General features: G+C 43.8%; 1 protein-coding gene across 1 annotated transcript; it reads right to left on the bottom strand.

The window, feature by feature from the left end:
• Positions 1–406: 406 nt before the first annotated feature.
• On the bottom strand, positions 407–26,324 carry zgc:172076. The gene is given in 10 exon segments (XM_049572148.1): positions 407–7,594; positions 11,414–11,603; positions 14,308–14,431; positions 14,635–14,791; positions 15,977–16,109; positions 17,040–17,197; positions 18,511–18,639; positions 18,642–18,708; positions 21,168–21,214; positions 26,030–26,324. Coding segments are annotated over 10 exon segments (1,182 nt in total). The 5' UTR covers positions 26,046–26,324; the 3' UTR covers positions 407–7,433.
• Between the last annotated feature and the right edge of the window lie 749 nt (positions 26,325–27,073).

The raw sequence follows: 27,073 nt of genomic DNA, 5'->3' as shown, positions 1-27,073 counted from the left end.
CCGCACGCCATCTGCAATGGCGAAAATTACATTTAATCAATTTCAAAATTAAATCAGCTAGATTTGGGTTACATGTAGCTAGACTAAATCGGAGCTAAATATAGTCAATACGTTTAAATCACGACTATTGCTTGCTGGGATGGTATGAAAGAAGCCATCTACGTCAAACTGGAACGACCATCGTTAAAGAGAGGAGGTGGCCTATGACACCATGTATCACACACCTACAATGCAGTTTTGGGATCCCTCCCCAAATGACTTCACACCCATTCACACCTGGACCCATGTAACCCTAATGACACGCAAGATGGCAAGGCCAGACTCTGCAAGGGTTCACACTCACACAGAGTTCAAAGCCTGTGACTCTGCACCAGTCATTTAGAAGCTTCTTGGATGAGAGGTGAAACGTCTTCAAGAAACTCAAGCATGTCCAGCTGCCTACGATACAGCACTTATGATTGAGCTGCACTGTACAGAGAGCAACAGTGCAAGGGAAAAATATGATTGGTGTAACAGGTTAAGCAGTCCCTCAAGGATTTGCATTTATGTTTCTGGGATTGTTGCAGCCTGAAATGTCTGATTCCACAGCAGCCTTTAAAAAAACTGTGATGCATGTTGCTGTTATTTTTAGGCTTTTTTTTTTTTTGCAGTGAAATTGTGGGATCAATTAAAACTGTCTCAGGTTCAGAGTTTATCTCGATGAGCAGTCAGTAGACCTTTTTACACAGAGATGGCGCTATAGAGTTGCTACAAAGTCCCTGCTTAGGCCAATTTTACATTTTTACACAGAACCAAACAACAGCGGCATCGTGTCGCTCCAGTGTGTGATTATACACAGCATGCTGGCATCCTGCCATTAAAAGAGGCATCACATTTAACACAACAGCGTCGGCCTCTAGTGTGACATATAACATGTCAATAACAATCATTCATCCCTGTTACATGGCGGCTGATCTCGTCTGCTGCTCAGAGGGTAAGGAGCTCCTGGACCTCTTTTTTTATTACTGTTTGCAGACAGTTACAGCCGCCGTTCTTCTTTTTTCAGTTAGCTGCAGACTGCTATTAGCTACTCTTCCCGCGGTGGGTCGCACACAAAATACAACCCGATCTCGTTCCAGAGTCAAATACCGGCACTTGGGTAGTCACTTCCAACATCAGACACCAACCACTTCTGCATGATTGTAAAGCCAAACCCTGTTCTTTTTTCCAAAACTCAATCATGTGTGTGTGTTGGCTAAACGTAACCACGTGTGTGCGATATTGAAGGGGGGGAAAAAAAGTCAATTTGCGGTGTTGTGTTGATGTAGGGCTTTTATTTTGAAAGACTGTATGCAAACTGTGTTTTTTGAAAACAGACAATGCATGTAACAGGCTGAAGTTGACACGGCGTCCCAGAACGTCAACAACCAACACACCCAGGGTAGTTCGGACGTCATATGTGGACGTGGGAAGTCCATGACCAAATGTGGACATGTGACGAGGTCACAGTGAGGATGGGTTACATCATACGTTGTCAAAAGATCACAGCCATGCTGCCTATGATCCTGGTTATACAGACACCCTTTTGGCACTGTTACTGCCTCCCATAGTGGATTAAAGGCGAGAAAACACTTTCCCCCGTTCCTTAATCGTACCTTATATACAGAACGGCGAGGCGGCATGATGCTGTGATATTCCCGCCCTGAACAGGCTGTGTAAAAGGTGGCTAGTGCTTCCCACAGAGTTAGAATCTATTTGTGATGGTGGGAGGGGGGCAGAAACATGTGATCACCAACAATCAGCTGTTTCTGCTGTTTGAAGCAGCGTTGAAGGACAGTCTTCATGAGCTGCACTCCTCCTGCTCTCTACCTGGTTAGCATGAACTAACACAGCAGCAGCAACTAACATCCAACACCGAGCCGTTGAGCAGTCCCAGCCGTCTCACCATCTCTGTCATTAAACCTGTTAACAAATGTTGGGTAATGTTAGCTGTGTCATGCTAACAGTTAGCCCTGTCACTGCAGTCCCATGATAAACAGAGAGAGAGGGGACAAGGAGGGGCTGAACAAATCAATGCGCTGCACGCAGCTCTATGTGTCTCTGATGGTGTAAAACTGCCTCAACCTCCATCACTACAGAGCCATCAATGTAGCTAACTGAAGATGTGTTCAGACCAGTCTCACGTAGTCAGACCTGTCTCCACAGAGTTGTGTCAGCACCAGAGGAAGGTCGACAATTCACCAAGAGAACGAAGCGGCCGTGCGTTATCGCCCGATCCAAATTTTCATCAAAACTCGGAGTTCTAATTTAAATTAAACTAACGTGCCATTTATTGGTACAAATGATTCATATTAGATGTGAAAAGACTTTAAGAGGAGAAGTGAAGGTGGTACACTGAGGAGACACATCGGTGCAAGTTGACAATATTTCAACTTGAGTCTATCTCGAGGTTTTCTAACCCCAGTTCATGAACGTACATACGAAGGAAAAGGAGAGAAACTGCAGGAAAATAAGTGAAAGAACTGCATGAATTTATTTATCGGTGAATTCGCCACCAGGTTGTTCAGCTGACGTCCGTGCAGTCGGTACATGAGCTGTTTGTGTGGAGTAAAAAGCCCAGAGGTCGTATCTGTGCAACTGATCACGAGCACAGACCTTGGCTCATCAGTGACGCAGGTTTCATCCCGTCGTTCCGATGTAACGGCCTCGAGTTTGAACAAGTTCCATGAAGCATCTTCCCTCCTGGTTTTAAACGTTCTCAGTTGCAGTCGCCTGATTGATGCAGACGTTAACAGCAAATATCCAGTTGCGCAGTCGAGTTGCACAGTTTGCAGTCGAGGGAATGAGTCATGAAATGTGACGACCAATCAGGAGGTGACAGCGTGTGACCTCTGACCTCTCCTGCTGACTCATGTTAATACTGTTGCAATAATCCTGGAGCTTTTGGTGAATGATGTCAGTGGTTCAAACACAAACTGTAAAGCTCCATGAATCTTTTTTCTTAGCACATTAACAGCTGACAGAACAGAATGTGTCTCTATTGTTTGATTGTTGTTGCTGTACAACGTGACACCTGTCCAGGTGAATATGTGCAGGTACAGTATTGATCAGTCTGATTTTACTTTGTCAACACTGTCTTCTTTTTTTCCACCATTGAAACGTAACTATTTTTCAAAGCTTTCAGCAGCAAGATAAAACTCGATTTTTATGTTGCTGCTGAAGGAAGCATCAAACCCGAACCACACCATCGAGCAACACATCCCGTTTAAACTTAAAGGATCAGTCTGGTGTTTTTCTATTGTTTTTTTTTTCTTTTTTTTTAATCAACAAATCTTGTGCATGTCTGTGACTCATGAGTCTGTAGTTCCTTCAGTCGCTGTAGTTTTTATCAAACAAACAGCAGGAACCATGACTTACTTTGGGACTATTTTCAGCGGGGGATTAATCCACATTTGGTGCAGTGAATGTTAAGATATATCAGGCCTACACACAGTACTTAGTGTGCTCGTTATTCAGCTTGTCCCTATCAGAGAACCCTTTTTGGTTCCTGGAAGAATCTTAGAAAGGATCCACCTGGAACTCTTTTAGAGGGTTCCACCTATAACCCAACAGTAAGGGTTATACCTAGATCCATCTGTGAAAGGTTTCACCCAGAAACCCTTATGACAGGTTCTATAGAGAACCCTTTCACGATGTAATGGCTCCAACCACAACACTCTCTGGGGGTTCTATTCAGAACCTTCATACCTTGTAAGGGTGCTAACACCTCACCCAGGGCGTTCTACCAAGAAACCTTTAATATACCAATGGTTTCATCTAAAGCAGCTGAGAGGGTTCTACCACAGACTGTATATAAAGATGAAGGACACGTCTTTACTTCCCCCCCTGTACAAACAAAGCTATGACATCTTCTGCTGGTGACGTCGTTTGGAGCCAAAGTCGCCAGCGGTGTCGAGTTCCGTCCATACACCTTCTGACGAGCACACCGATTGGCCGACACAGCGGTCAGTCATGACCTCAGTCCCCCACCACCCTTTTGTCCTAACATAACATATGACCAAAGTTATTAGAAAAACGAGCACTTTGACAAACATCAGCGAGATAAGAACTTCCCAAAATAACAGGAACCATCTTTGGGAAAAAATTATTTGACGCGCACTTGGTTTGGTCCATGTCAGTCGGCTAACATGGAGGAGGTGGAGTTTATGACCTATGCTGCAGCCACTGGGAGGCAATTCGGATATTTTGGCTTCACTTTTAGGGGAGCTGTCATGTCGTCAGTCTTTACAGTCTATGGTTTTCACCGAGAACCCGTTCAAATTCCAAGGGTTTCATTTAGAACCTACTCAGGGGTTTCTTCTGAGAACCCTTTTATATTCCATGGGATTGATCAAGAAGTTTATTAATTGACTACATTACCCATAGATCTCTTCCCCACTAATCATGGTTGTGGTTTAACAGGTGAGTCGCGGGTCAAGGGAACTGCGTCCTTAGGAGGCTCCATGAGGCTCCTAAAGGGCCGGGGCTGATGTGGTCCAATGTAACCTCGAACAACATGGTTCACAATCATGTTCTTGGGCAGCCGGTGATTTTGTGGAATCACCACCACTACAGCCTTTACTGTGGTTGGGAACCAAAACTCTGTTTCCTTAGTCTTACAGAGAACCCTTGAAGAACCCATTCTTCAAAAAAAGGGGGTCTTTGGATGGAAAGGGGTCTTCTAAAGGAACCCTTACCCCTTACAAAGAATTGTTGAAAAAGCCTTTCTGTGAAGATTGGGTTCTTTGGAGGAAAAAGATACTTCAGAAGAAACCTTGAGTTGTACAAAGAATCCTTAAACAACTCTTTCGTCCAAAAAAGGGTTTTGAATTAAAAGGGTTCTTAAAGGAACCCATAGTCTTACAAAAAAACCATAAAGAACCCTTTCTTCAAAAAAAGGGTTCCTGGGGTGAAAATGGCTTTTCTCAAGGAACCTTAGTCTGACAAAGAACCCTCGCATTTCTACCAAAAAAAAGGGGGGTTTTTTTGGATGAAAGTGTTTCTTCTGACGGAGCCCTCCGTCTTAAAAAGAACCCTAGCAGAACCTTTTTTTTTCCTTTCAAAAAAATGGTTCTTTGAATGAAGGGTTCTTCGAAAGGAACCCTTAGTAGAAAAAAGAAGCCTTTTTTCAGAAAAAAAGGTTATTTAAAAGAAAATTGTTCCTCAAAGGAACCCTTAGTCTTACAAAGAAACCTCTCTTGAAAAAATGGTTCTTTGTATGAAAAGGGTTCCTCAAGGAATCCTTAGAATTACAAAGCACCCTCATAGAACCCTTTCTTAGAAAAAAAAACAGTTCTTTGGATGAAAAGGGTTCTTCTGATGTAATCAATCGTAAGTGTCACAAAGAACCCTAGCAAAACTCTTTTGTCAAAAAAGCATTCTTCTGAAGCAGCTGGTTCTAAGTAGAGCCTCAGCCCTTCAGGAAGAACCTTTTTGGAACCGTTATTTCTGATGCTCAAATTCCACCAGATGCGTGTGGGTTGAGTCTGCGCTGCAGAACGGCAGTGGAACCGATACGTTTCAATTCTAGTCAATGTGTGTGTTTTCACCGGCTGCGGCTGTGCTGCGTTCCGGCTCCGTCACAGCTGCGGCGCTCCGCAACAGATAAGAGTGTAAATACATTTACCGTTGGTGTGAGTCGTCTTCTGTTTTTTTGTTGACAAGAAGAGCAACATAGAAAGTCACCAGATTTATCCTTTAAAGCAACGTTGCAGCAGAAATTGAGTTTCCTGTCAGCTAGCTGCTGAAATTGCCCGTTCCGCCTGTTTATTGCTGTTCCCCGGTAGATCATTCTGTATGTTCTCCACCACTTAATGCCTTCTGAACGTACTGATTTGTATTTCTGATGTACTCAGTTGCACCAGAGGAAATGAGCAGTTTGTGATTCTGAGTTTTTCTGTATATTTTGAATTTTTGTTCCCACTAATCGACAGAGCCTCTAACTGGCTCTGCTTGTCTCTACAGTGTCGAGGTCGTGAGGGTTCACCGTGCAATGGTTCTCCGTCACTACTGAAACTGGAGAACACTTTGGACTGTATGTTGTAGCACTTAAAACCAGGAAGGGAACAAACAATGCAAACCTCCCGGCCCTGTCTGACAGGGCGCGAGGTGACAAGGTGTGACGCTGCCTTCACGTCACGAGGAGAAGACTGTAAATCTGAGCCTCTTACTTGAAAACAGCCTTCGCCTCACGTTCAGATAGAACCTTGTACCACGTGACCGACTCTGATGAGTCGGGCTCGTCATGAACAGGAACGTAGCAGAAGTCCAGTGTAGCCGTGATCGATTCATTTCAAATAAAAGCCTCACAGATGAAACGGTGTCAGAGTCATTTTGTGATCACAGAAACTTCAGCTGTTTGTTTCACGCTGAATGACGTCCGAACGTCCGCTCGTATTTACAGTGGTCCGTCGCCAAGGTGACTCGCTGAAGGAAATGACCCTGGTCCAGGTGTGTTTATGTGATCATGTTCCTAATGTGCACCGCTACACATGTCAACATTAGCTGGGTTTCCATGACCCTGAGAAATGCGCAAAATCTAAATAGCGCAATAGAAAACAGGCAATGGAAACTAATCTAATGGCTTCAAACACCTTTCAATGGAAACACCTGCAAGCAGCATTTGTACTTTATCGAAATTGTCGAAATATCGCTTTAATTTTGCACAAAACTGAAATGGAAACCCAGCTACTGTCACCTGTCCACATGCTGACATCACTCAGCCTTCACCCTCCATCAGGACCAGACTCCAGGTGAGTCCAGGACCTAGCTGTTCCTAGGACTGCACTCTTCTGGACTGAGACCTCGTGTCCTGACCCAGGCTTCAGGAAAACACACCAACACCATGTTTATATATGCGCATTTTACTGCAATTGGCCATACTGCATAATGAGTACTTTTACTTTTGGTATTTAAAGTATATAAACAAAAGTTTTTGGTGCGTGATAATTAACATAGTATAAGGAGATAAAGATAAAGTTTCCACTTCCTTTAATGTGCTGAATTTGTTTTGCAAGTTTCCTTTAATTAGCACATAATAACTGTGTTCCAGTGTAAGGACAGTCTATCAAAACACATGTAAGATCATCATATTGATGACAGTGAACATGTCAGTTACAGATTATTTTGTGCTAAATGATTATTCTTAACAACAAAGATGTGATCTTTTCGTCACAGTATCTAATAAAACTGAATATCGATTAGTGATCATTTAAAACGATCTCCTGTTAGTTTGACGAGGACGAAGACATTGAAATCATCACACTGTAACTCTTCAAGCTGTTAAGTTCAGGCAGAAAACACCAGCCACACTCTGAATGGTTTCTTCTGTCAGTGTCTGTTGGACCGAGTTAAACGTTTCCATCCGATTGGTCGGTTCATCCACTCTCCTCCCTCCAGCCAATCACCATCCAGATCTACTTCTGCGTGGGAACAAGCTCATCTATATCTCGGCCGCCCTCCAGCCTCTTCTCCATGGCGATGAGCAGTTTGACCCCATCCACCACCAGCTGGGTCAGGCTGACCTCGCTCAGGCCAAAGGTTGCGACGTTGCTCACACAATACAGCGCCGGGGATTCTGGGAAACGAAGAGGCAAGTCTGAATTCAGAGCCGTTGTCTTCTCGTTGTTTATCTGGCCGTGTGCTCAGTCCTTCACAAACATGCACTGGTACTAAAACAATTTCAAACACGCTGACATAAACAGACTCAGGCACAGACGAGGGCTAACTTGCACTCGTAATGTTGTTTTTGAATTTCACAATTTTAGCAGAGTTAACGCAGTGTTTGTGAAGTACAGAGCATACGACTGGATGAATGAGATTTTATACATACCATAAAACTTCAAATAAAAGCAGAGTCCCAGTTAAATGCCCAGTCCCTGTTACCAGCCCGGTGTGGCTACATATTTTGACCAGTAAGGGCCTGTCTCAATCAGAGGCCTGGTCTGGTTGACACACAGTTCATTTCTATAGAAGTTCTTTGGATGTATAAAATTGGACTGCTGACTACCCACTTTAGCTGCTTCGATCGCGCATACAAATATAAATGTTTAAATCTTTGTCAGTATGGAGATGGTTCACATCATTAGCTCGGTCCATTTCATTTTACCGAAACCATGAGCACCAGAGAAGACCTGAAGTCATTCACATTTACCGGCATGACTAAAGAACAAGTGGTGACTCAAAAGAATCAAAATGCTTTTTCATAAAAATGAATCCAAGTTGTGAGGATTGTTTAACAGGATACAATGGTTTGTGTCAGGTGCCGTAACTCTCACTGTCTGATGTGCTGTCTGTCGGACCAAGTCAAATGATTCATAATTGATATATAATTTAAAGCCTAATTTTTATTCAAGTAATAGTCATACGGTTTAAATACACCATCTCATTGCATTTTCTGATCTTTGCTGAGCAACCGTTTTGTGTGAAAATAATTAAAAGCCTGTCTCTGTTGAGTTCAGTGATTTAGGCAAATTTAGTCGACCAGTTGCAGTTTTACAGTAAATACACATATATATTAGGGATGTCACCTGATGCAAGTTATTAAGTATTGAGTATCTGCCGAGCTGAGTCCTGATCTGATACTTTCATTTTGCTAGATATTACAGCTGCACAGTGCACACTTCAAGCACTGTGAAATCAGTCCAGTGCATTTGTATGACTGAATAGCTGCAGTGTGGAAGAAAGAAAAAAAACAAACTGCTGAATTACAGCTCACAACTCGCACCAACCCAAACATCCTGGTGCAGACTATTTACTGGAGTTTACAGCTTGTCGCTCATCACGCATCTGAAGAGAATCACAAGCACGGCCGTTCTCGGCTTCCAGTGTCCGATAGTCCACCACGAACATTTTCATCACGTCTCATCAGTGAAACTGAAACACAGACTGACTCCTAGATTTTAATATCAAGATCTATTTTTAGCTCGTCATCGTCTGGTTTCGTCATGAAAAAAGATTGTTAAAGGGCCAGTGTGTAATATTTGGCATGGTTTATGTCAAATCTGAATCTGAATCTGAATATTATATATATATTATTATAAGTGTATAATTGCAATAAAATAAAATTCATTTGGTTTTCATAGCCTTATAATTATGCTTTTATATATATATATATATAGCAAGGGCCTTGCTTTAGAGAGGTCGCCATCTTGCGCCGCCATGTATGTACGGCAGACCGAACGGACAATCCAGCCAGCCAGAGAACGCGTTTCGCGTGTATAAATGAACCAACGAAGACAGCGGAAGGAAGGAAGAAGGAGGAAGAAACAGCAGAGAGTGTTAGTAGTTCGTCAATAGAGAGTATTGAAAAGTTTTTTTAGTTATAAAGTTTGCAAGAAAAAGAAAACGGGACAAGCGGCGGCAGAGAATAAACATCGGTGATGTTTTCAGCGATGGAGGGGGTTCATGAAGGACTAAGGGCTTCAATCCGACGTTGAAGTGGCACGTTTCCTGCTGGACAGGTAAACTACTAAAATAAATGCTACTATTTGTCAGCACATAGTATAATAGCGTTACGTGTCGGCAGTGTTGGGAACGTTACTTTAAAAAAGTAATTAGTTATAGTTACTAGTTACTTACCCCAAAAAGTAACTGACTTAGTAACTGAGTTACTGCACCATAAAAGTAACTAATTACCTGGAAAAGTAACTATAGCATTACTTTTTTTAAAGAAAATGCTCAAATATGTCAAATTGCTTGGACACGCCCCCTTAATGGAACTGTATGTAATGAAACTCAACACTGAATATGTTAAATGAATGAAACTGACACTTAATAGATTAAATCATTATTATAAAATACTGTACACTTATCTACACTACACTGCATTGTTGTGCGTGTGTGTGTGTGTGTAAGAACCTCCATTAATCGCACAATTTAAGTGTGAAAAGTCTGACTGACTGACCGTCAGCTGTGTGTATGCAGAGAAGGAGAGAGGCAGAGGGAGCGGAGCTGTGGAAACATCCTGCAGTCCAGCACACTATCATGCGTTCAAATAACTTATTAGACGGATATATAGAGAGAAAGACGATGTTTAGAGAGCGAGCCCAAATAAGCAACTCCACTTTAGAAACAAGCCCTAAAAACCGCAACCTGTGACTACCAATATTTGTGAGCGACTTTACAAAAACACAAGCCCAAAGTCGCGGACCTGACAAACCTGCTTGTGAATACCCGCCCTACTCTGCCTCTGATTGGTTTATGATGAAATTTTCCTCTCTCTAAGCCAATCATCATCACCTATGCTTCCCCCTCACCAAAGACCAAACACTTTAGAACTCCACAGTGAACTCAAGTAAAGCCGAGTAACGGCGCATTTTATTGTGAGTAACCATCACGGCGTTATAACGGGGGAGACAGTAACTTTTCTGATTACTCGTTACTGAAAAAAGTAGTGCCATTAGTAACGCCGTTATTTATAATGCTGTTATTCCCATCACTGTGTGTCGGAGTCGACAAGTAGGGAGTGGGGAGGAGAGTTTGTAACGTTACATCATCTCCAGGTAGAGCAATTACTGTAAAACACTTGTGAAAATTTTAGTCTTATGTCAATAACAGACAATAGGATAGCAGTAACGTTACTCCTGTGTACCCTGCTGATTGGATTCAGTACAGCTAAAACCACCGTGTATTACTGAACAGTACAGGTTACTGTTGGCCGTAACCACGCCAAAACAACCAACAAACAACAACTTAGCTGTAACTCCAACTGTGCACTCCTCCTCTCCTCCAGCTCGCTCATACACACACCAGCACGCGCACTCACACAGCCCTCGTCCCCGTCACACTCGCACCCCGCCCCCCACCTATACTCATTCAATCCCAAACACGCCATTAACTCACAGAACACTGACATTATAACAGAACATTTACTGCAGGGTCGCTACAATATCGTAACATGGTTTAGTTTCCTAAATAAATATTCACCTCGTCACTAGATAGACCTACTCCTGAAAAACTTGTCTGCGCAAGGCTTTTTGTCCTACGAGGCCACCGTCGTTTACCCGACGGGAGGGGTGAGCGTGTGAGCCCTGCAATCTAGAATTTGACCACTGATGCCACTGTTTTCAACCCATTTTACACACTGGCCCTTTAACAGTTTACATTACAGCAGCAGTCCGCATCCGGTGAGTCAGACTTCTGTCAGCCTGGTAGCTGATGGTTTCCAAGATTGATGCAGAGTCACCTCTTGTTTTCCCTGCAGCCAGATTAATAAGCCTGATAGTATATTTTATAAAACTTATATTTCCGTCTGATGTGTATCTATATGTCAGGCGAGGTGTGAAACCCAGGATTGATATCTACACAGTAACTCACCAACCAGAGAACTGAACACAGCGTCAAACTCTCAGATCAGTTCCTGTGGTGAGACACGAGTCAGCTGTGCTCTCAGTACCTGTAGCGTCCATGCAGACCCTCAGTCTCTTCAGGACGTCCTGCAGCCGTTTGTGTCTGGGGAGGTGCTGCAGTCTGAGGTGGACTCTGATCCTCAGACCCGTCCCCACGTCGGCTGGAGAGCTGCTCACCCACCCCAGCTGCTGCTTCCAGGTGAACGGGTGTCTGAGCTGTCTGTAGAACTCCTCCAGCTGGAAACACAGAGACAGGAGCTGACGGTGAACTTTTTCCACTGCAGAAACTTTGTCAAGAACTCAGGAAGCCCTTTTCCCTCAGGAGGGCGGAAAGACATCCTGCACCACGAGCACTATGACGAGTATCAGACAGAACTGGAGGCAGTTTGTAGTAGTTTCACTTTGCTGATTGGTCTTCTTTGTCTACTTCCATCATCACCCAAAGTGGACGTCACTGTTTGGAAGTTTAAAAATCTGTGACAGCGATACATCATATTTTTTAACAATCTTGATGCAGATCCTTTAAATACAAGCTGAATTATTTTACAGATAAAATCGACTCTTGGCGCTCTCTGGTGGATGAACTTGGTCCTGAGGTTTGGTGTTATCGCTGATACAGATACGTCTGCACTAAGATAATATCAGCCAATATGTCAGAGTGGTTCAATGATTGTTCTGCCTCTACAGGAAACGATCAGCACTGAGGCCCACCTCATGATGTGACCTCAAACTGTCACATTTACTGTGGTAGTAACAAATTCTACGTCAGAGTAAGGATGTCCAGCAGTGATTACAACCAGCTGGAACTTCTCCTGGTTAGAATTCCTTCAAAGTTCATTGTTCAGGAGCTGAATTATCCTCAGAGGTCTCTTCCTCTCAGAAACAAACAGACAAGCTGATTTAAACCAGTAAAACACTGAATAAAGCAGTTTCATGTTACAAGTCTTACAAGCTACAAGTTACAAGCTTGTTTGAGATGAGCCGCGAGCTGTGTGCTCGCCTTTTTTGTCCGATAACTCAGGGCGGGGCTCAGCCTCCGTGAGGGTGGCATGAGGGTCCCACGTCCTCTAGTGGGACCTGTGCTCACAGCCCAGCACCGTGCAGCTCCATCATTCACCAGAGAACACCAGGACTGGCAGGTCCACCATCGGTGATCTGTTCTCTTCACAGATAAGAGCAGGTTCACACTGAGCACATGTGACAGGCGTGAAAGAGTCTGGAGACGCCGAGGTGAACGTTATGCTGCCTCGGGCCCTGGGTTCCTCCTGGTGCAGGAGTGGAGTGTGTAGACAGTTCCTGGATGATGGATGCAGTGATGTCATTGACTGGCCCTCTCGTTCCCCTGACCTAAATCTAACTGAGCACCTGTGGGACGTTATGTATCGATGCGTCCACCACAGACAGTCCAGGAGCTCACTGATGCCCTGATCCAGGTCTGGGAGGAGATCCATCCTCCGACTCATCAGGAGCCCAGCTGTTGTCAGGAGGTCATACAGGCAGGCGGGGGCCGAACACACTACTGAGTCACATGATGAGTTGGATCAGCTGTGGTTTCCACTGACCGTTGTTACGTCATTTTGATCCCAACACATTAATCAATGTGCATCAGTAAAGATTCTACACTTGAATTATTTGTTCATCCAGATGTGATGTGTAATTTTGCTGTCGTTGTTAAACCAAACTAAACTTTGTATAAGTTCTTTTCTTACAGTGCCATCTTGTTGAGAGGCGAGGCACCTATGGTGAGGTCCCTGCACTTAATGCATATGAGTAAGAGCACCAGGACATGAGTGTAGATTGCAGCATTTTGTCGTGAGTATTGCCGTGTTGCACCAGAGGTGAGTAGGTGGTTGCTCCTCTGGACTCTCCTCAGTGTCGTCTGCCTCTCCACAAGTGGCCTCTGCTCACTCTCCCTGGCTGTGTTCACTTTAGCCTCATGTTGGACTGAATACTTTACCTAGATTAGATTTTGTATCAAGACTTTTCTAAACAAACTGTAATAAAACCACTGTTTCCATCCCCCCTCTTTGGTATCAGTGTTGATGTGACTATGAATGTTGTCTTCTCTCCCAGCAGCTCCAGGCCCCGTCTATTTGCTTATCTTGAAAAAGTATTTCCTGGGCTCTAGTTCCCCTCACGTGGCGTTGTCGGTCCTCTCCCCTCTTTTTCCAGTAATTGCCGTCACCATGCTAAGTTTGGCTCATTATTTCCCCTCAAACCATAGGCTGTGTAAAATAATGGAAGTAGCAGGGTTTACTCCTGATGTGAAGTCTCAAGTTCAGCATTTCAGCCCATCTTGGTTTTTCTTTTTAGCCTTAAGTGACCGTATTTGGATGAGAGGGTGGAGCTGTGGAGGTGCGAGGGGTGGATTTGACACACAGGTTGTGGCGAAGCTTTGCAGACAGCCTGTCACTCAAGTGGCCCCGCCCTCAAATACACTTAACTTTAAGCCTTAATGAATGTGAACAGGTGAGTTACATAAAGATTCAGGTCCCGTACAGTCGTCACGAATGTTGAGAAACCAAGACAGTTTTTGTACCAGGCTGTAAAAGTGTTCACGTCTACATGTTAACATGGAGGTCTGTGGGGACTGACTCGCTCTGGGAGCCAGCCTCAAGTGGACATTAGAGGAACTGCAGGTTTTGGCACTTGAGTGTTGGCTTCATGTTTCAGCCCCGGACATTGCTGCTGCTGCTTGGTTTAAATATTAAATATATCTGCAGGATGGGAGCAGATTTAACTTAAAACTTATGTGTAACAAGCTTTGTAACTTATAACCAACTTATAACAAGCTTTTATTGGAGGTAGAGAGTTAAGAGTTAGAGCTCATGGTGAAAAGTGTAGAGAACAACAGATTCATCAAACCTGCAAACATTTGTGGCTCAAACATATAAGTTAACATGTAATTCTAATAAAAAAAGGAAAGAGACCCGTGACTGACCTTCTGCAGGTTGGTGCAGATGCATTTAAAGGCCTCTGTGATGTTGGCATCATCTCGTGTAGACACAAGTCTGAGGTGGTCCTCCATGTTGACCCAGACCACCAAGCTGCCATCTTCACTCACCCTGCAACAAGGAATCATGTTTGATACAATCAACAGATTCCAGAAATGTTTTGTCTCCTCTCCAGCTGACTGCTTTGGTTCAGACTTGTCTAGTATTAGAGTGACATCTGGCATCTTGCAGGATTTGAATCTCTGGTCTCTCAGGTTCCAGTGACTGCTAAAGCTACTGGGACAAAAAGACTCATGGGAAGAAACCAGACTGACCAGACCGCCCTGGCGTCAGGCCAGTCCCGGGCCACGCCGATACGGAGCTGGGAGGAGGACGGAGTGTTCAGGTTCAGCTCCCTCTGCTGCTCCTGGTTCAGCTCCTCCAGTAAGAGGAGTCGACCCGGCAGCTGCTCCTCCTCCAGCCGCTGCAGAGCTGAGAGCAAACACGACACACTGGTCAGCTGCTTTACTCAGCCCAGTCGCCACAAGAGAATGTTGGCATTGTACGTTTCTGCGAGCCGTGGATACGTTACATACGCACGTTTCACACGTATCATAACAACATTTCTAAAGTGATTGAGTACATGAGCTGACTTTGTCATCTGGAGGTGGAGGGGATGATGGACACATCAGCGAGACGTCCAGCTGCAGACGACTGCAGGCCACTGTTCAAACCAACAAACACCGGTTGTTTTGGCAACCCTTCGCAGTGTTTTCCTGTTTTGTGGCGCTGAGCCTGGATGTTTTTCACGACACATCATAGTGTTTCAAAGCAGCGTTCAAGCAACTGAACATGGGTGTTTCTCACTGACCCTTCCCTGCTTTTTCAAAGGTGTGGGTGTTTTCACTGACACATCACAGAGTTTCCCAGCGGCATTTAACCCCCGAAAGTGGCTCTTTTCCCAACCCATCGCTGCTTTTCCTGCGGCATTTGTGGCACTGAACTTGGGTGTTTTTCACTGACACATCGCAGCTTTTTCCATCAGCATATGAGCCTGAGATCATGGGTGGTTTTCACCAACCTATCCACGTTTTTTCAGTGGCATTTGTGCCATCAAACGCAGGTGTTTTCACTAACGCATGGCAGTGTTTTCCTGCACTGAGTCTGCAAGCGTTTTTCACCAACCCATCCCTGCTTTTCCAGCAGAGTTTTTGTCATGTGGCTGTTTTAAGCCCAAACTTTGTGTTTTCCTAACGGTAAACAAGTGCTTTTTATGCCTAAAACCAGCCACACATTTACCACAGTATTATTCAGAAACCTTTCTTCTACAAAAGACTTTACGAATGTAAATTATCCGTGGTTTGCAGAAACATACAGTGTTAACATTTTTTGTGGCGATTGAGTTGAGTTTGCTACAACCTGGTTACTTTGAGGCCATGCTACCATCAACCCCGCCTGGTCGGCTTCATAATTGCACGGCACCTGTCACACACTGTCAGGGAACTCAGAATGCTCTTTGTGGGGATAAATTGTTCTGTTGCAAATTTCCTGCCTTCGTCTGCACCCATGGTGCTACATTCTCATGTATAATGATGAGAAATCAGAGCCTGAGCCGGCCTGAACCTGCTGGTTTGATTGTTTTCAGGTTATTGACTCTGAAACACAGACATGCAGTACCTCTGCTGGCCAGTGTGAGGAGCTGTCTGCGCTCTCCTCGGCTGCAGTGTGTCGGGAAGCAGAAGTCTTCAACGCCTCGAACAACACTCACCTCACAGCATGCAGCGTATGACCTGTCCAAGTCATCACCTCCCTGCACACACACACACACACACACACACACACACACACACACACATGTCTGTTCAAACACTACAGTAACATTGGTGACATGTGAAGCTAACATGTTGCAAACATTGAACCCCTCTGCTGTTTTCTTCGACTTCTGTGTGAGCTCAAACGTTGGTTAACAACATGGTGTTGGCCAGAAAATGTTAGACTTCCTCGTGACAGGACTAAAAGCTAAATTAGTGTCTCCCAAAGTCCAACCCCTCGTCCTCGCTGTGGGAGATGGAAACAGGCAAAGAACCGGGCTGATATATGGTGGGCAGGCTGATACGGCTGCCATGAAGGCCTGGTACGGAATAACCGGGACATGCGCTGGCTAACAGGGCTCTGGTGAAGCTGCGTGGGCCAATCAGCTGCTCATAATGATTACAGAAACAACCACAATGAATCCACAATGTCAGGGCTTGATGTCGAAGAGGGTGGAGAGGAACTGTGGATGAGTCAAGAAGGTCTATTGTCTTTAAGTCTTAACGTACAGAGAAGATGAACAATTAAAGTGCAGGCTGACGTCTTGGCTTCACTTGAATCAGAGCGAGGAAGACGTGAACACATTTTACTATAAGGATGGTTATAGTCCGTGAAAGAGCCGCTCTGTGTCTACTGACATGTTCACGTGTTTCTATGTCACAGCTGTGCTGAAATATAAAGACGCCTATAATCTGGGTTTAACCTGTTATCTGTCGGCCTTGTTTCTTATGTTTGTCCCTGGCAGACTGAGCTTTGACTTCACAGAGATCAGTATGTTTGGAAAGCTAACTGAAGTTACACACAACCTGGTGAAATGTCGCTGTGTTCTGTGTTGACTCTGTGCATTCTGTGTGAAACTGCAGTGAGAGGTTCCTCAGGTTTCTTATTAACGATGATTAGTCGGCGGTGATGTGGTCGGACCAGCTACCTTCACGTTGTCGTAGTTGAAGTCGCCCTCTGACGTCTGGCTGGTGATCTTGTGTCCGTGATGTGCCTCGATGACTCGGTCGAAGAAATCACAGAACAGGACGTAGGACTGAGCGTCGCCCGCGACACAGCCCACAGTTACAGGAGTGGACCAGTCACCTTCAGACACAAACATCACATGGACACGTTTACACACTCACACTGACAGTCCTCCCAAATCTAAGGAGAATAAACTGACTTTGTGTTTCTTGAACTGTTCCCCATTCACTTAAAGGTATACTCTGCAGGATTTTCCCATGTAAGGCGGTGTATGTTTATGCCTCCACACTGGCGACAGCTGCGGCCAGAGGCATTATGTTGTCAGGTTGTCTGTCCTCAAGAATGAATTGATTAGATTGTGGCGGTCAAAGGTCAAAGGTCACTGTGACTTAAAAGAACATGTTTTTGGCCATAACTTAAGAATTCATAACTAATTATGACAAAACACAAATGTCTAACAGGATGAAATAATGAAGGTCAAAAGGTCAAAGGTCAGCTTGACTGTGACATCATCATGTTTTAACGTCATATCTCAGGAACAGAAGGGGAGACATTTGGTCAGATACTGAATTGGTGACTCTAATCTTGAAACTGTGCTGATTGTATAGATCTTCTGTGTGTGAAGCATCCATGTTTTCACTGACATGGATGGAGACTGTCAGAGACACTGGACTGGTGGGCGGAGTCATACAACCACAGAGTGGGCTGGTGGGCGGAGTCATACAACCACAGGATGGACTGGTGGGCGGGGTCATACAACCATTCTATTCTGTGTTCGGGATGTTTATGAGCGTGTGCCCCCAGAGCGCTCAGGTGAGGTCAGGACTTTATAAAATGGTGGCGACCAGGTGCCAGACTGAAAGCAGCAAACACCCAAGAGATGTAGTGCAGAAACAAAACACATAAATGTAACGAGGTAAAACGTCAGACGAGAGTGAATCTGGGGCTGGCTTCCATTTTCTCTTTCTTCTCTCTGGTGAGCGTGTTTACGAACACTAACTGAAAGTCCTGCACAGTATACCTGTGAATACAGTGCGTTTTCTTTCAGACCACCATCTAGTGGCCATTAAAGGAACTGCGATTAGACACATAACTGCTGATAGAAGATGTTTTACTAACATTCATCAGCGACTACAATCTTGCATTTCTGGAGTAACTGGAGCAAAAAAATATCCAACTGTAAACCAGATGGAGGCTTTACTGCCAAACCTTAAAACAGCTGATTAAAAATTCAACAACACAGCAGTAACGTCTTTGAACACAGCACTAAAATAGGACGATATTTGGAGATATGAAACGAGAGGACAGATCTTCAGTAACACTGCTGAATATCTGAAGTTTCTGTAGTTGAATGTGCCTGATTCATTCTATCAGTTCTTTCTGATTTTAATCTCACTGTAACTCTCTGACAGCCAGCACCACCCTGACATCACCTGGTTCCTCAAGGCCCGGGCGGATGACATCATCAAAGATGACTCCACTGGGGGTGCAGCGGTGGAACTGTCGGCGATACATGGCACGTGTGAGGATCTTTCCCATCCAGGTAGAGTTCCTGCAGAGGTCGGAAACTCCTCATCTGGAGAACCTCTCTTCAGGTGGAACTGGGACATGGGGTCAGGGGGGACCAAATTCTGAACGCACAGGAAGTTGTCACAGAGGAGACAGGAGGAGCTTTTAGTCCACACGATGCCAGCAACTGGTGCTTCTCAAAGTCGTTGAAGGATCCTTGAACAGGTGAATTTCAAGAAGGCTACGTCATCGAATCCACTGAAGGACTGTCTTAATGTTAGCAGCCACTGAGTTCTACCCAGAACCGAGTCCTTCCCTCAGAGAATTTTCAAGGATGCGTGTGTGTCTCCTCAGTGGGCATGAAGTACCCACAATGCTTTGTGCACTGTTCCAATGTGTGTTCACTGACTGTGAGGAAGGAGCCTAGTCTGTATAGGACGCCACTTGGAAGGACCCGTCCTACCAAGGAAGCTTCCTTGACTTTGAGAAGCACCAAATGTTTTCCTGATGTCTGTTCTGGCGTGTTTCTTTCCATTTACATTGAGTTGGATCAAGATCAACTCAGCTGCTCGGAGTCGAGCCTCACAAGTTCACTTGGCTCTGAAAAATCAGGAGATACTTTGAGCTGATCCAGAAAATTTACTACAACTAACAGCAAAGTTGTTTCTGTCTCTCAGAGAGAGTGTCAATATTAACTCTGTCGTATTAATAACACTCAGCTTGTCTTCAGTGTCAGCTACCTACAGCAACATTTCTAACTGGCACTGTTTCAGGGTTTTTATTTGTCACATACTCAACATTGTGCAGTGACATGCTTTGTTGCCTCCAGAACTGTACCTGAAATATATAAAAATATACTGTTAAGATTTAACCTCTTGCGACTGTACCCCCTATGAAAGTACAGCTTTGGGTTTACTGACTATTATTAGTTTGTTTGGGTTCATACTAAATAGTTTTCATTTTAATGTCTCATTTCATGAAGAGAACTGTTTCAAGATGGCTGTAGTTGCTTAAAATGGCCGCTAGAGGGCGCTGCATGTACGTGCTATGCAGTAAATCCAGTATACGTGAGCATTGCATGCTGGGAGCAAGACACTCCAGCCTAGCCTTGATGCTAACGGGCCACGATGTAGCTACGAGTGAAGTCAGTGACATTTTATGGAAGAAACACCGCTTTATTTTCATGTTTATGAGTCTGTTCATGTTCGAAGTTGCTGTGAGAGAATTCCAGCCGGCTGCGACCGGAGGATTTGCTTTATTTTGTTCATACGAACAAGGACTCCGGTGAGTGTCATAGTTAGCATGCTAAGTTGCTAACGGACATGCTAACGGACATGTAATGTTTAATTTCGGTTATGATTAAGCCGCATTGAACCTTTCTTACCATCAAAAACCAATCGGAGTCAACTGTAAATGTTGCAGAGATGTTGTAATGAGTGAATATGCTCAGTTTGTGTTTTAGAAATGCATTTATTTTCACGTGAGGAACGGTCATTTTTACTGCGTCATTCTGGGCGCCATGTTCAATGTTGTAAGGTTAAAATGTGCCGTAAGTGGGCTAATATTCATGATTTGTTCACGTATGGGTTTTTTCTTCTGATTTTCATGATATAAATTAAAAGTTCGTGTTGAGATGATTAAAAATGCACAAGTTTGGATGTGAATGAGAAAAACATGATTAGAGATAAGAGATCATTTGTGGAACATGATCGATTGATATTGTTTTAAAAAAAACACAATGATGTCTGAGGTTTTAATGTCTCAAGATATATTTCATCATTTCCTTTGTGGTCAGTATTATAAGTTACACTTGAGTTAAAAAGAAAAAGAGATACTGTACAGTAACTGATTGATAATTAATTTTATTTCCTGTTTATGGTAGATTGGTTTTTTTGAGTTGCTGGATCTGCATTTTGGTGGGACAGCGTCGATTCCAACCAGGGTTCCTGTCTGAGGCGAGGCAGGGTAGAGAGGATCTGAAATTCTCCATCTTCATCATCTTCCTGAAGATTCACGCCTGGAGCAGATAAGATCTAAGCTGCGCGCATCAAGCACACAAACACACACATTCTACGCGGGTAGCACACATGCACTGAATAAACTTGGACGTACATGGATACAAACTGAACACTTTGGGCTGGACTTTGATTGACATTAGACAGAATTAAGCTGTGAAGGGACACTTTACTTTTGTTTTTTATTTATATATTGGGAAATTGAATCTGAATTGTGATTCCACTTTTTGTTGATAGTGAGAATAAATATTGCTGTGTTTACCTTTACCACTAACTTATCCCTTGCTCCTTGAGTTGAACCTGAGAGTACAGTAGTCAATTTAGTGTTGTTCTTACTGGGTTACACGACCCTACATTCTCCCATGAAGACATTACATTTTGGGTTTGCTGCACCTTTTACTTCATTCTGCTTAATTCAGACCTGTTGTCCTCATTCGTTGACACTTTTTTGTGCCATCTGTTGGTAGCAAAAACTATTCAATGTAAAAACAAGATGGCAGCCATCTCTGCTCAGTGAGTCTGCAGCTGATCCAACACAAAGTGGACAAGTCCAGAAAAATGATCACCTCCAAAACTGGCCGGTATCTCGTCTCCATAGGAGAGGCAAGCAGAGCTGCAACAGAAGCAAAATGTTAAACAATCACAGATCAATATTGTTTCTGTTTTAAAGGTTCTTTTATCTAGAATCTAGAAATGTTTCCGTCTCTCTCACACTGACTGTCAAAAAATACAAAAAGCTAAAAACTGTGAAACTGTGATGGGCGTAAAGATAAAAGAAAACACTCAGGAAAATCGGGATGCTCATTTAACATGAGAAGATGTACTAAAAGCCTCTTTAAGCCGTACCGAAACAAAACAGGAAGTCAGCCATTTTTAATTTACTCTTTATTTTCATGCATTTTTGCCCATTTCCAGGGGTCGTACTTCAAGAAAGTCCTCCTACAGATTTAATTTGATCGGCTTCAAATTTTGTCTGGACCATCTAAAGACCTTTGACATTAAACACTAGTAAAAGCTTGAATTGTTTGTGAACCGTGTGACCGTGGTGAGGCGTCGAATTTCATGTTTTGCCACGAAACAAGAAATAGTTTGTACCTCCCCTGTAGGCAGTCAAAGGAGCTGTCCACACCAACGCGGGTATTTATAAAACCGTGACTCTTTGCTCACGGTTTGGCCTTTCATCCACACGTAACCGCAGTTATTTTGTCTCGTCTCCATTGTATGACGTCACAGTGTGCGACGTAAACAGAAAACAGCTGTGTTATTACCCGATCCAGTGTGTGTGAGAGACAATTTGAGGATGGACCTAAACAAAATACCGCTGCTATATAGCAGCATATCAGCACTTTGTGGCTGTATCATACAACTAACGCTACTCAACCACATCCAGCAACAGAGGCGCAAGAGTGCTGTTACGGAGACCGCTCCTGCTGCATAATAGTATGCTTCTTGTTTTCGGTAATGACTTTTACTGCCTTCTGATTGGCTACAATGGCCTTACAGTTAGGAGTTATATCGCCACCTACTGCTTTGGCATGTGTATTACATTGCGTGATAGTGGAATTTGCGGTGTCATGTGGACGGAGGTATTTTTATTACATCGCTCGTATGGACGCAGATTTTTTTTTTGAAAACTGGAGGCCAAAAAAGTTCAGTTTTAAAAATACCTGTGCTTGTGTGGACTAGGCCAAAGCCGACCTAAACTTCACAAGTTTGATGACAGTCCCACCCTGAACACAACTACGTGCCAATAATCAATCATCGTTATAGCACCACCTACTGGTAACAGGAAATATATGCTTATACTTTGATGTACTCCTCTTCGCAGATTGACCAGATCCACCTAAAATGATTTGCTTTTAAAAGCCCCAAGACCTTGATGATGCTCTCTGGAGAAAATTGTGAGCTTTTGTTGAACGGTGTTGCCATGGCGTGGCGCCCATTTTGCAAGTTTTGCAATGAAACAGGAAGTTGTTGTAACTTAACAATATATTGTCCGGTCTGCTTAACTTGGACCTGCTGTCCTCATTCGTGGACACTTTTTGTGCCATCTGTCAACCATAAAAACGAATCAGTGTAAAAACAAGATGGCAGCCATCTCTGCTCAGTCAGTCTGCAGCCGATCCCCACACCAATGTGGACAAAGTCCAAAACCTGATCAGATTTTCTCGTTGAGACTTGTCCATTAAGTTTCAGGGTTCAACGCTAAGGTTTTTTTTCACTTGCCCAGTCGGGCAAGTTGGTCAGAGATCTACTTGCCCGAAGTCAGTTTTTACTTGCCCTATAAAAATTGTTTAATTTAAGCGGCTATCAAATAACAAAGACTGCAGTTATTTTTATGTTATGTAATCTTTATTCACACTGTATTTATTAATTAAAACAACATATGTCATGTATTGTAGCTTAATTTCTATATAAAAATGACAGTGTCAGGGCTTAAAGTGAAAAATTTGTCAATCGTTCTCCGTCTATAATTTTGCGCCTTACTTGAGCCATGCCCACCTCTATTTATTTTTCACCCCTCTCTCCAGTTCTGCTGTATTAACACCGGGTTTAATATATTTTGCTTCCATCTCTCTGCCCTGCTCTACTCTACTTCAACGCTACTTAGCTCTCTCTCTACTCTACCAGTAGACTACCACATCCACCTGTTGCACAAAACGCACACAGCAGTGTTTCCCCTAGGATGGAGTTGTAGCAGCGGAGGTGAAGCACACACATGAAAAATAATTTTCACATGCGTGAAACTTTTTGTATGCTTGCAAAGCACAGCCTGCTGGGATGTTTCTGTGTATCTACTGGCACCAGAAGGGCTCTTTAGGACTACGTACATACAGTACATGTGTGCACAGTAATGAGCAGCTGAAATGTCTGTCTAGCTTACATATGAGGTGTCTCAAGATTTAGGAACATACAATTTTATTGAATATAGTAAATAGTGCTGCACGATTTGATAAAAATGTGCGTTGATGGTGGACAATATTGCGATTTGCGATTACAATATAATTACAATAAAATGTAATAAATAAATGGTATCATGAGTCTTTTTGCTTGATTCAGTGTTTCCCCTACATTATATCAGGGGGGCACTGACCTGACATAGTTATTATTATGGACAGACAGTGTGTCAGTGACCATTAACAGACTGAGCACAGTCAAACACGCTACTCACACAGCAGCGCAGCACATCTGCAGATGAAAATTAGCCTGTATGGCTAAATTTGGCACATTTACGTGACTTAAGTGATCATGTTAATTAATGTGCACTGTCCCTTCTTAAATAAAATAAACATAAACTGTACACACAGCGGAGCGAGCCTGTGTTGCGTTCAGGCGTTGTCATGTAAATGACAAATTCCAGCACGCCATAGCACAACACAGCAGCATGTCATGTGGGCCGAAACAGAGCAAAGTTGCTTAATTTTTCATTTGTTATGGAGTCCATGATTTCCCTGTGACACTTAAAAATGTTTGCTTAACCGTGCTTGGATGTTGTTTTATGAGGCTCTGGCGGCTTTCAGTTGTCTCTTTGTCTTTAACGTTACACGGCTCGGCTTTCTCTCACATGCACTCTTACTTCTTTTCTCTGTGCTGTGCTGTCTCAAGTGCTGATATAGATTGGTCGTGTTGCCGCGGGACGTGGCGACTTTAACTTTTACACTTACACAGCACGTCTTTCTGTCCAATGTCGCCGTACCTGAATCCAAAGTATCGCCATGTAACAGACGTTTTTTCGCCACCAACTCAGCCTGTTCATGGTTGTACTCATGCTCTTCTTCAGCGTCTGTGTTGGTCACTGCTGCACACGGCTGCACCAGGATAGCTTGTGGGCGTGATGTCAACAAACTCAACACAATACAGTAGAGTCAGCCACGTCCACAGGCACACGTTAACATTTATTTAGCCTACATTAAATCGCAAATCGCAGCTTTTTATGCGGTTATGTAATCGCACAGCCTGATATCGCGATTGCGATTAGGTTAATCGTGCAGCACTAATAATAAAGTAAAAAGTCACTTGACATGCTGCTGTTTTGTGCTATGACCTATTTAAGTGTTGGAAGTTATTATTTACGTGACAACGCCTGAACGCAACACAAGCTCTGTATGAGTGCCGTACTGAGCTGCTGTGTGAGCAGCGTGTCTGTCTGTGCCTAACAGCAGTCTGTTGGTGGTTATTTACACACTGTCCATTTCAATAACTTTGTCAGCTGACAAACTGCACCGGGCTCGGGGTCAGGTTTGGTCAGGAAAATGCGGCCTGAGCCGCTGTAGCGTGATCACCTGTGTGTGTGGCAGAACTCCGCCGCGCGCCTGCATCAGAGCAGAAGAGCACGTTTTAAAATACATTTATTTTATCAATTAGTTATTAACTTTTACTATTTTTAGCAACTTGCCCGATCGGGCAAGTGAGGTTGTTAGTTTACATGCTGACCGCGAGTTTTACTTGCCCCGGGCAATCGGGCAGTCCTTATTGTTGAGCCCTGAGTTTAATAATGTTTGTAGTTTGATATGGAAAAAAATGTGACCAATCTTAGAAACAGTAACAATTTAAGACGCTGTTAATTAGGAAGTTCTCATTTGAGGATACTGGGACTATATTATCGTCTCGTTTGAGGACATTGAGCTTTCTTGTGAAAAACTCTGTCGCTATGTCAGCGCATTATTTGCCACAAAACAAACAGGAAGTTGTGGTAACTACAGTGGACCTTGTCCAATCTGCCCCAAATTCCACGTCTCATCAGTGTCCAGGCCTGAAGTCATCAGCATGCAAATGAGGTGTCACAGTGACTGTGCCACCCACCGGCAACAGGAAGGAAGCTACGTCCGACAATGATCATTTGATTTACATAGAATTTACAAGGTGTGATCGACAGCTGATTCACAGCAACATGATGTATAATTAGTGTGTCTCCAGTGCCACAGAGTGGACACAGGAAGTGCTACAAAATGTGAAATAGTTCATTCCTTGCCCCACACTTCATAAAGGATGTACCATCTCGCTGCTGCATGCCGTGTCTGACTGTCACAGATATGAACAGCAGCATCAGCTGGCGTCCTGCCAGTATCCCGACGTGGGCAAACGTGCGAGGGCCTGTTCAGCGCTGCTTGCAGCTTTAGTTCATAACTGTCATTTGTTTGATTTGAGCTAAAACTCCACATCAGGTTAAAATCGAGACTAAACATTCCGTGTGTAAAGAGTTTGATGATCATCTCGTATAAAGTCTGAAAAACAACCACATTAAGGACTAAAAACCAGCAGATACAAGAAACAGTGATATTGTTGGTGTGATCACAGAAGCTTCAGTCATGCTCACGTCATCACTATCTGTTTCAAACAAACCTCCAGTCAGTGCGATCTAACTAACTGTAACAGTGGGTTAGTTTACTGAGTGAAAAACACAGAGCATGCAGTAAAAAACACTCACGTTTGACCTTCCACATGTCGTCAGCACAACAATAGCTCTAAGAATAGTTGTGTTGGTCCTGAGCAGCTCGTCCTGCAGCCTGCAGGGGTCCGGTTACAGTCCAAACAATGTCAGCCTTTTTATAACTGCGCACAGGACGGCTGCGTTTGACCGTCCATCAGTAGAGACACTGGGACATGCTTTCAGCCCACAGCTGTTCTCTAATGCTGCACAGAGTTCACTTTTAGTTTATTTCTGTGTGTAACCTGTGGTTTGTAATCAACCTGCAGAGTTCAGTCAGGGTTGACCTGCTCTATCTCCTGCAGCGGACCTTTAATTCATACTGTCTGTTCATAGTCCTGTCTCATATCTGCAGGGGGAACAACAGCAGCAGCAGAGGAGGAGGAGGGATGCTGACAGTTAGTGATGTGCTGCTGCAGAGTTTGATGTGGTGCAGTCATATGTGTGAGAGGACCCTCTGTATGTTTGGTCTCTGATGCTTAAAGTCTGTAGAAAGTCTTCTTTACAAATAGATGTTATTTAGTATGAAGGATTTGTTTTGTACACGGAGAACAAAACGCTGTACGATGGTTCAACCTTTGTATTTGATCCATAATGTTCTGAGGCACGAGCTTCGCTTTTTTATGGGTCCGGGCTAAGTGGCAGATTTTAAAAACTGACTGATCATTCCACCGTATTCACCTCAAAGAGCTGACAGGTGATCTTAATGACTTGGTTAAGAGTGCTAGAGCTGCTTACTTTAACAACCTCAGTACATGGAGCAAACACAATCCCAAAGTGTTATTTAACACCATCAACACCATTGTCAGCTCCCCTCTTCCCTCTGTTCCTGTGCTTTCAAACGAAGACTGCAACTGTTATCTTTTGTTTTTTGTAAATAAGGTTGCTGATGTTAGGGCAAGCATCACTCCCTCCTCCCCCTTTCTCATCAGTCCAGTCATCCAGTCATCATTGTGCAGCTTCTCACCCATCTCCTGAATGATCGGTGTGATATGGTGAGCACTATGAAGACCTCCTCGAGCTCCCTACACATCCTCCCGACCT

This window comes from Epinephelus fuscoguttatus, linkage group LG3 (genome assembly GCF_011397635.1).
Source record: "Epinephelus fuscoguttatus linkage group LG3, E.fuscoguttatus.final_Chr_v1".
Lineage (NCBI taxonomy): Eukaryota > Metazoa > Chordata > Actinopteri > Perciformes > Serranidae > Epinephelus > Epinephelus fuscoguttatus.
Note: the sequence above shows the minus strand (reverse complement) of the source record. Positions and strands in the feature narration are given on the sequence as shown.